The sequence below is a fragment of the Gracilinanus agilis genome, chromosome 2, assembly GCF_016433145.1.
Source record: "Gracilinanus agilis isolate LMUSP501 chromosome 2, AgileGrace, whole genome shotgun sequence".
Lineage (NCBI taxonomy): Eukaryota > Metazoa > Chordata > Mammalia > Didelphimorphia > Didelphidae > Gracilinanus > Gracilinanus agilis.
In genome coordinates, this window is record NC_058131.1 from 240,899,643 (window position 1) to 240,910,633 (window position 10,991).

General features: G+C 42.9%; 1 protein-coding gene across 1 annotated transcript; it reads right to left on the reverse strand.

Moving 5' to 3' along the window:
- Positions 1 to 1,220: 1,220 nt before the first annotated feature.
- LOC123233541 (osteoclast stimulatory transmembrane protein) lies at positions 1,221 to 7,657 on the reverse strand (the record flags this gene model as incomplete). Its single annotated transcript, XM_044659620.1, has 3 exons — positions 6,695 to 7,657; positions 5,375 to 5,707; positions 1,221 to 1,283 (listed from the first exon to the last, which is right to left on the reverse strand). Coding segments are annotated over exons 1-3 (1,359 nt in total), but the record flags the coding sequence as incomplete, so codon positions are not given.
- Positions 7,658 to 10,991: the final 3,334 nt, after the last annotated feature.

The window sequence follows — 10,991 nt, forward strand, 5'->3', positions numbered from 1 at the left end:
CAGAATTCTAGCTCTCCCTTTGCTCAAATGTGACTGCCCAGATATAGAACCAGAAAACTACACTGGCTGCTCCTTTAGACTAGAAATGCAACCTACCCTTAAGTGCAGGAGACATAAAACAAGAGAGAAAGGGAGGATAGAAATGCTTCCTTAGACCCATTCTTCAAAGTAAGGACGGACACTTAGATACTAAGAAGAGATGCATAAATTAGAAAATCTTCAAATAACACAAAAATGTTTATGGACCGTGGAAATGTTTCCAATGGAGGGGGGAGAAAACAAAAAACACTAAAATAAAGTGATAGGTTTGGGGAGTCTGAAGGGTCTTTGAGATCATGTAATTTAATTTTTTCATGTTAAGCAGAGAAAAATGAAATCTTGAAAACTTAAAGCAACTTGGCCAGGGGTCACTCAAACAGCTAGTTAGTGGCGGCATCAGGAACAGTTATGGGGAATTACAAGATTTATAGTCAGGAGAGATGGGTTCAGGCTCCATCTCTGTTGCTTATTATCCATGTGACTCTGGACAATCACCTTCTCCATAATGAGCCTCAGTTTCTTACTCTGTAAAATGAGGGGGTTGAATTATAAAGTCTCTTCTGGATCTAAATTCTATGACATTATAAGTTGAGATGCAAACCCAGGTCTGTCTCCTAATTTCAAGTCCAGGGTTTTTTCATGGGCTAAAACCTACCCATACATATTGAATTGTGAAATAACAAATATTTTTATTAGGTTCCCAAAAAACTAATTTCTTTCTTGTTACTACATCTAGGAAGTTTACTCAAAGATGTCTTTAGGTCAGTTGATTATCAATTATTCGATCAATAAACATTTACCGAGCACCTGCTATGTCACACGTGCACACATTTATGTATGTACAAATGAAAAACAATGTAATTGAGGGAAGAGAATCACTAACAACTAAGGCAGGTGTTTTTAACCTGGGTCCACACTAGAGGTCCATGGATAGATATTCCAAGGAATCCATGAACTTGGATGGGGAAAAAAATGTCATCTTTATTTTCACTAATCTTTAACTGAACTTTCATATTTCCTTCAATCATGAAGGGAGACAATAAAATGTTATTGTGAGAAAGAATCTATAGGTTTCACCAGACTGTCAAAAAAGGATCCATGTATACTGTGGTAAAATTGAATGTAATGGACCTCTGTACCAGCAGCAATACAATGACCCAGGACAATTCAGAGGGATTTATGGTAAAGATGCTACCCACATTCAGAGGAAGGACTGCAGGAAAGGAAACATATAAGAAAAGCAACTGCNTGTACGAAAATATTTATAGCTGCGCTTTTTGTGGTGGCAACAAACTGGAAAAGGAGGGTATGTCCTTCAATTGGGGAATGGCTGAACAAACTGTGGTATATGCGGGTGATGGAATACTATTGTGCTAAAAGGAATAATAAACTGGAGAAGTTCCAGGCGAACTGGAGAGACCTCCGGGAATTGATGCAGAGTGAAAGGAGCAGAGCCAGAAGAACATTGTACACAGAGACTGATATACTGTGGTAAAATCGAATGTAATGGGCTTCTGTACCAGCAACAATGCAATGACCCAGGACAGCTCTGAGGGATTTATGGTAAAGATGCTACCCACATTCAGAGGAAGGACTGCAGGAAAGGAAACATATAAGAAAAGCAACTGCTTGAACGTATGGGTCGGGGTGGACATGATTGGGGATGTGGACTCGAAATTACCACACCAATGCAACCACCAACAATTTGGAAATTGGTCTTGATCAAGGACACATGACAAAACCAGTGGAAATGTGCGTCAGCCATGGGTGGGGGGATTGCGAGGGGTGAAGGGGAAAGTAGGAGCATGAATCATGTAACCATGTTAAAAATGAATATTAATAAATGTTAAAAAATAAACAAACAAACAAACAAATAAATAAATAAAAAACGTGTTTTGGGCTAGATGTCATAATTTCTGAGAATAAGAAGGTGATAGATTATCCTCCATCAGACCTCACCTGGAATATTCTATGGAGAGTTCTGGACATCGCAATTTTAAAATGACAGCAAAGATAAAAACAAGCAGGATAATGATAAGCCTTGAGTCCATGCTCTATAGCAGTGATTCCCAAAGAGGGCACTACCGCCTCCCCCTCTTCCCCCCCCCGCCCCGTGGGTGCTGCAGCGATCCAGGGAGGCTGTGATGGCCACACTTTTTTTGTATTACATTCTATTCTGAGTTCAATAAATAGTTTCATAATTTCCAGGGGGCGCTAAGGAATATTTTTTCTGGAAAGGGGGCAGTAGGCCAAAAAAGTTTGGGAACCACTGCTCTATAGCCTAAAGAAGAGAAGATTTGGGTGACCATGAGAACTGCCTTAATGAATGCTGAGTTCTATTACTTAGAGGATGAATTGGACTGTTCTGCCAAAAGGAAGAACCAGAAGCAATGAATGAAAGGTACAAAGGGGCCAACTTAGATTCTACATCAGAAAAACAAACAAACAAAACTTTTATAACAAGTGGAGCTGTCCAGAAGTAGAATGGGCTACCTCAGGAAGTGGTGGTTTTCTCTATCTTGAACAACTGAAGAGTCTGGAAAACCACTTCCTTGGTATGTTAGTCTTTTTCATGGAAGGGTTGGATGGGCTGGTCCTTCTACTTCTCAAACTGTGTGACTATATGGCCATTAATGGAGGGCCCTTCCTATTCCAAATTCTGAGATCTCTGATTTGTGATCGTTAGACTGACTTTCTGATTATTTGAGACAAGTCTGGAATCTTAGGATTCTAAAATCAGAGGCTCACAAAATCTTGGAAGAATAGGAAGAGCCTTTAAAGGGCATCTACTCCAACCTTCTATTTCATGTAGGAAATCTCTGAACCATATCCCTGTGTGTCATTTGGAATTATCCTAAGCCCTGGGAGACTACAACCCCCCAGGACTCTCTCTGCTACAATTTCTCCTGACAATTCCCACTTCCGTTGGGGGAGGTGTCAGAGAAAGTATAAAAGAGAAAGTTTGGCGCCTTTTCTCGCTCTCCATGGAGGATGTGACCTAGCACTCTCTACCCTGAAACCCTGATCTCTCTCTTGGCGCCTTTTTCCCTTTCTTCCTACCTCCTAGTTTTCCCTAGACCTTTCCCTTTCTAATTAAAATAAAATAAAACCCAGCTATTCAAACCCTAAAGTTGCTCTCTGATCATTCATTTAGGGGCTCTGATCAATTTCCCCTGCCACTGGGCTGGGGACTGCCATCTTCCTTTCCCTTCCTCTACCTTTCTCTCTCCTTTCTCCCATCCTACCTTCCTACCTTCCTCCCTTCACTTTCACCACACACCTGGCAGCGTCATCCAGCCCCTCCCTACTAATAGAATTAATCATTTCTTTTTACAATAGTTACATTTGTTAGAAAATTATTCTTTACAAAGTGCTATAATCTATCTCCTTATAGCTTTCTCTCATTGGTCCAAGTCCTGTGGCTAAGCAAAACAAGTTTACCTCTCTTTCTTGTGATAGACACTGGTGGTTGCATTGGTGGTAAAATTCCTAGTTCCTCATTCTCCAAGAATAGGAACCACCAACAATTTGGAAATTGGTCTTGATCAAGGACACACTTATAGAGAGAGACTAATTTTAGACTCTTATTCTTGGAGAATGCAAGAACTAGGAATTTTTTTCTCAAGGCTAAACGTGTTTTGGGCTAGACGACATAATTTTGGAGAATAAGAAGGTGATAGATTATCCTCCATCAGACCTCACCTGGAATATTCTATGGAGAGTTCTGGACATCACAATTTTAAAATGACAGCAAAGATAAAAAAAAAAAATTCCTAGTTCCTCATTCTCCAAGAGACTAAAATTAGTCTCTCCCTATAAGTTTAGGGCAGCTAGGTGGCACAGTGGATAGAAGGTTGGGCTGGAAGTCAGGAAGACTCATCTTTCTGGGTTTAAATCTGGCTTCAGAAACATCCTCGCTGTGTGACCCTGGGCAAGTCTCTTAACCCTGTTTGCTTCAGTTTCCTCATTTGTAAAGTGAGCTGGAGAAGGAAATGGCAAACCACTCCAGTGTCTTTGCCAAGAAAATTCCAAATGGGGTAACAAAGAATTGGATGCAACTGAAACGACTGACCAATAACAAATACTGAATTTAAAAAATACAGTTTTAATTTAAATGAAAGTCAGAACTGTTTACATAATGTTTGATAAATAAGTATATTGATAAATATTTATCAAATTTCCAGCCATGTCCTGAGTGGGGAGCAGGGTGAACAGACAGAGGCTGAGGTCTCATGGAACTCTTATTTGGGGATCAGCATCAGCAAACAATCCAAGAGTAAAATAAAGCAGCTTGGACCCCTGGTCAAAACTGACCAGAAGGGGTAATGAGGTGGTTCAGTGGATAGAAATTAGGCCTGGAGTCAGGAGGACCTGGATTCAAATGTGACCCTGGGCAAGTCACTTAGCCCCATTGCCTAGCCCTTACTAATCATCTGCTTTGGGGCCAATATTTAGTATCAATTCTAAGATAGAAGGAAAGGGTTTTTTTTTTTGTTTGTTTGTTTGTTTGTTTTTAAACTAACCAGAATAGCTGGGAAAGAATGTCAAATCATTAACCTGATTATCTGCTAAATGGCAACAAGACCATTAAGCATAAAGCATAAATAGAAACAAGAGAGCTTTGAGAATTCAGAGGGGTCTAAACTAGGTAATTGGAAGACAACATGGTAGAGTGAGAAGAATCCTAGTTTTGGAGCCACTAGACTCAGGTTCAAATCCCAGCTCTGCTATTTATGCTATTATCTGTTTATGGAGAGAAAGAGCTGTGGTTTGAGAATCAGAATATCCATCTGATTTCTGATCATGCCAGCATCACTTGGTGACCTTGGGCAAATCCGTTAATCTCTACCAACTCCAATTTCTATCTATAAAATGTCAAGGTTGAACTAGATGACCAATGAGGTTTCTTCTAGTCCTAAAGCTATGAACTTTTCTTCTCTGATTCTCAGTTTCCTCCTCTGTAAAATGAGAGGTATGGATGAGAACATAAATTCCTTGAGAGCAGGAATTACTTTATATTTTGTCTCTGCATTCCTGTTAGTTAGCTCTGACCGTGGTAAATAGTAGGTGCTTATAAATGCTTTGCTGATTAAGTGATATATTTTAAGGTCCATCCAGCTCTGACATTCCTGTAGGAGAAATTTTAACAACCTAAAAAAGGGTCTCTGTCTTCCTTCAGAAGTTCTAAAGGGCCAGGAAGTATAGTATCTCTGAGATTCTCACAGCATTCTAAGGTATCCCCTGATCCTCAATGCCACACTTGTCCTGATGGTCTCAGATCTAATCCAGAATAGGAGACTGAGGAACTTGAGCAGGAGGAAGATCAAACACACACAGGTTCTATCTTCCTCTTCTGATGACTTCGGTGGAGCCGGGCAAACAGGTATTGGGCCCTCTGCTCCTCCTGAGCCTGGAAGAAGGAGGCAGCCACTCTGTGAACCAGACGGCGGGCATAGGTCTCCAGGAAGACTGTGGCAGAAGCAAAGAGGAAGAGGGTTCCAGCGGCCAATGCTGCTGTGCATTGTGGAGGATGAACGGGGTGCAACTGGCAACTGGCCGAGGTGAAGCGTAGCTCCCACTTGTATGTATCCTGGTAGATGTCCAAGGATCTTCCTTCAGAAGGCTGATTGAAAATGAAAGAGATGAAGGCAAGGACTGTGTACTTGGCCTGGAAGAGACGGGACAAAAGGTGAGAGTTTAGGATAGGAGCCAGTTCTCTTAGACATCTCTCAGGAAACCTTGACACTAACTGGCCATGTGGCTTTAGATAAGACATTTTCTGCTCAGTTTCCTTCTCTATAAGATGAAGGGAATTGAAGTAAAGGATTCTTATGATCCTTCTAAGCTCTAAAATTCCATGTTTTATGTTTTAAAGTCCCTCCCAGCTCTAATATTCAGTGTGTTCTAAAGAGCCTCCCAGCTGATATTCTGTGTTCTAAGGTTCTTCCACTCTGACATTGTGTGTGTTCTAAAAAACCCTCCCAGCTCTGACATTCTATGTTCTAAGGCTCTTCCCAGCCCTGACATTCTGTATGTTCTAAAGACCCTCCCAGCTCTAATATTCTGTGTGTTCTAAAGAACCTCCCAGCTGATATTCTGTGTTCTAAGGTTCTTCCACTCTGACATTGTGTGTTTTCTAAAACCCCTCTCAGCTCTGATATTCTATGTTCTTGAGTTTTCCCCACTTTCTATATTCTACGTGTTCTAAGGTTGTAGCTCTGACATCATTCTGTATTCTAAAGTATCTTCCAGCACTAAACCCATGATTCTCTGAAGAAAGTTTGACACCCCTCTCTTCCAATGACCTTCTGATGAGGGACCTCTCTGAGTTGGACTAAACTTCAAGTCTTTACTACTTGGTCAGCAGAAGTAGGTCTTCCTGATACTAAGAGCCAACTCTATCTGCCCTCAAATTCCAGCTCCTTGATCTGAGCATGTCCCATATTCTATGACCTTGTCTGGCTCTGAAATTCTATGAAACTGCAGGTTTATATACCCGTTCAGCAGATAGAGCTTCAGTACAGACTGAAGATGACCATCTTGCAAGCTTCCCCTAAGCACCAAGTTTCTCCTACCTCCAAAACCAGATTAGGTAGGCCAGGCCCTCCCAGCCCTCTGCCTCCAGCCCCCCTGCCCTCCATCCACCTGTACTCACATCATACTTGATGCTTAGATGGATGGGCAGAGTGGGCAGCTTCTGCGCCCATTCTACAGCCGTGCGTGCCAGAAGGAAGGCCACGTAATCTGTGGCCACGATCACGGCCATGGCTCCCAGGGGCATACCCAGAAGTGCCAAGCGAAAGAGGCAGTGGAAAATTTCAGCCCGGGACAGCCTCAGGCCAGTCACCTGGAGGACCAGAGTTGGAAGAGAGGCTGCTGGGGGGCTGCCCTGGCTCCCCCTGAGCAGCTGCTCCAATCGTTTGCTGTTATACAGGTTATCGAACTGCAGGTCTGTCAGGTAACCCTTCAGGTACCACCCTGACTCAGATAGGAGGCAGATTACGAAAATTCCAGCGAACACCCGGCTGGTGCCCAGAGCCAATCCCCGGACCAATGCCTCCAAGGCGGAGACATCTTTGTAGACTCTCTGGGTGGCCACAAGCATCTGGAGATACAGGGCAGAGCAGTTACCAGGGGTCTCAAAAGTCAGTCTCCGGCCACCTGCCCACCCAGCTGCCTGGTCCAAGGCTTCTGTGGCCGCCTCTAGCTGGTGGGTGGAGTTGAGCAGGCTCTCCAGAGTGCCCTGGGCCACACACCTCAGCACCTGGGTGGTGGCACCCACATTGGCCAGAATGTTGGGTACCACATGGGTGACCAGCTCAGAGAAACCAGATGACAGAAGCAGGCGGCGACCCTGCCTCGTGCCTAATGTGGGCACAGTGATGGCAAGCAGACACCGGGCTGGGTGGACTAGACTGAGGGCCAGGAAAAGCAAGAAGCCACAAGCCAGGGCTCCTGTTGCAGAGGTTCTTTCTGGGTACAACAGGGAGACAGCCAACCAGTTGTAGGCCAGCCCACCAGCAGCCCCTGCTAGGAGAGCACTCAGCAGGAGCTGAATAAACAATTGCCCACAGCTGGCTGGAACAGGCTTCGAATATACTTCCCAGGCTTCCAGCATCAGTGCCTTGGCCTTCAGGAGCCCTGATTGCCAAAGCCACCACCTATGTGGGAAAGATAGAGAGGAAACTTCTGAGCTCAGGGCTGTAAGATTATGAAATTTAAGACAAGGAGGAATCTTAAGAGACCCTCTAGTCAATTCTCCCAGGCCCATTTTATAAAGGGGGAAACTAAGGCCCAGAAGGACTGTAACCTAGCTGCTTGTACTTTCTTCCAACCCCTAGTTATTTGTATGCATTATGTTTATATCTTGTGTAGATCTTTATATGCACAGGTTTTCTCTCCTGATAGAAAGTAAACTTAATGACAAGGAAGTTTCGCCTCTGTTTTTGTACCCATCCCACTTCCACAATGACTGCCTTACTCCTTTATCCCACTTTCCTCCCTGTGTCCTCCCTATCCTTCTGGCTGCTTTATCTTTTGTCTTCCCCTATTATAATATAATAAGCTCCTTGAAGGCAGAGATAGTCTTGTTTTCTTCATTTTTATTGCCTGGCATTAGCACAGCACACGGCACATAGTAAGTGATTTTAAAATGCTCTATCTATTTATCTATCTATCCATTCATCAATTTGTCTATCCAGCCACACATTTACTTATCTTTTTATTTATTCAATTGTCTATCGTTTATCTATTTATCTGTCAATCCATTTATCTATCTGCCTATCTAATCTGTCTGTCTGTCTGTCTGTCTTTCCAGAGGGAAGTAAAAGCCAGATCGTAGAGAACTCTGGATACCAGGCTGAAGTATTTAAAGAAGTAGCATGGCATAGTAGAAGGAACATTGGTTTATAGAAGGCCTGGGTTCAAATGCCAGTTGCTTACCACCTTTGGGCAAGTCTTTGAATTTTTCTGGGCCTCAATTTCCTTATTTGTAAAAAAGAAGTTGGTAAGCTAGTAGTTCTCTAAGTTTTCTCTCCTAAGAACTGTGGGAGTAGAAACACAGAAGAAAAACAACTGCCTGATCACATGGGTTGATGGGGATATAACTGGGGATGTTGACTCTAAATGAGCACCCTAGTGCAAATATCAATAATATGGAAATAGATCTTGATCAATGACACATGTAAAACCCAGTAGAATTGCGCATCAGCTATGGGAGGGGATGAGGGAAGGAGCGGGAAAGAACATGAATCTTGTAACCATGTAAAAATATTCTAAATTAATTAATTAAACAAAATCTTCTATACTCTAGTCTAAAAAAAAGATTAAAATAAATAAGGTTTCTCTCCTAAGTCTAAGTCCTCTGATATCTGGCAGGTCAAAGCTGCCTCTTCTAAGAAACCTTCCTTAAACACCCACATTTAGAATGATTCTTTCCTTCCCTGAACTACCATAAGACTAAATTTGAGCAGCTATCTTCTCTCCCCCTTCCTTAGATCTTAGATTTCATACCCCAATCCCCCCCTCCATTTTTGATCCCATTGAGATATAGCCCATAACACAGATAGAACTCAGGATTCCTGAATTTGATTTTGGCTGTAATAGTTAGGGAATGTGTTACCTTAGGCATGTCCCACTTCCTCCTTCTAAATCTCAGTTTCTTTTTTTATAAAATCAGAGTAAAATATCATTCCCCTCAGCTAGCCAAGAGACCATAGTCCCCTTCTGCTTGACCTATTATAACAAACTACCCACAGAGTCATCCAGAATAGAGCCTTTTCCATCCCTTGAAGCTAGTTTGAAGAAAGTGCTTTGTGAATACCCAAAGTTGGATAATTTGTGATTCTCATTGCCCCTGGTTATCTTGCTGCCCCATCATCTGGCTTCTCCTGCTGTCCCTGGAGGATTTGTAACTCCAAGAACACAGGCATTTCTCCTCATGACCATATAAGGAGATGTGGAAGTGATCTGTGGTCTGGGAGGGGTAGGGTACCATTGGGGGTGGGGTGTTGTGTGGGTGGACCAGTCATCATCCTGTTTTTATTATGAACTCGGGATGATCATAGTAATGCTACATACATAGTAATGCTTTACAGTCTATAAAATACTCTTACATTTGAAGGCTTAAGATCCCTCCCAACTCTGGGTTCTAAGATCTAAATTTTACTCCGTTCTCATCATCTCTGATCTATGGTCTAAGTTACTTAGACCATATCCTCCAGAGATATATCCAGAGATATCCTCCAGCTCTGATAGTATATTCTAAGATACAAGGCCTTCTCAGCTCTGATCATCTCTAAGGACTAAGGTCTAAGCTCTTGATAGCCAGTGTTCTAAGATCTAATAGAATCCTTCTCAGTTCTGATAATCACTGTTCTGAAGTCCTAAGGACCCTCCCAGATCTAATATTCAGTGTCAGAAGGACTAAATTAAAGACTAACTTCTTAATTTTGATTATCTTTGCTCTAAAGTCCCTCCCAGCTCTGATACTGTGTTCTAAGATCTAATGGGTTCTTTATCAGTTCTGATCATGTTTGCTCTGAGTTCTGAAGTCCCTCCAAGCTCTGATGACCTGGATTCCAAGGTCTCAGGTCCCTTCCAAGTCTGATATTCTGTGCTTTAAGACCTAGTTCTATGATTGTCCCCAAACCTGTTGTTCATGACTATAGCTATGCTGACCTCATCTCTCCTCATGTCCATAAGGAGTTGAAATGCTCAACTCTCAGGGGCAGCCCAGGACCTGGGAATCTCAGATTCTGACTATATACCATAGATCATCCTTTCTGCCATTGGCCCACCCTCAGGGTCCCATCTTCAAAATAGGGCATGGAGCTCCCCTCCCCTTGGAGGCCATTTCCAAATGCCCTATTGACATGCAGTAACTCTGTCCTTTCCCATCTAGGAATGGTCTCCTTGTGCCAAATATCCTCAATTCTATAATATTCTCCCTCTAGATATTCCCTTCTTTCATGCTTCACCCACAATCCCAGTCTCTGCCCTTTGCTTTCCAAAGAGACAGGGAACAATCTGATAAAATACACTATTGGTCCAAATGTGGGCTGTACTTTTGCCCAAATATAGCTTACAGAAAAGTTGAACTTTGGCTTCTTATTGGTCTCCTTTTTAAATTGTTACTTTCTCTCTCTCTCTCTCCCTCTCCCCCTCCCTTCCTCTTTCTCCTCTCTCTCTCTCTCTCTCTCTTTTTCTCTCTCTTTCTCTCTCTTTTTCTCCCCATCCCTCTCTCTCCTCTCTCCCTTGCTCTCTTCGTCTCTCTCCTCTCCTTTTCTCTCTCCCCCTCCCTCTCTCTCCTCTTCCTTTCTCTCCCTCTCTCCCTCTCCCTGCATCTCTCCTCTCTTCTTCCCTCCCTCTCTCTCCTCTCTCCCTCACTCTCCTCTCTCACTCTCTCCTTCTCTGTCTCCTCTCTCTCTCTCCCTCCCTCTGTCTCCTCTCTC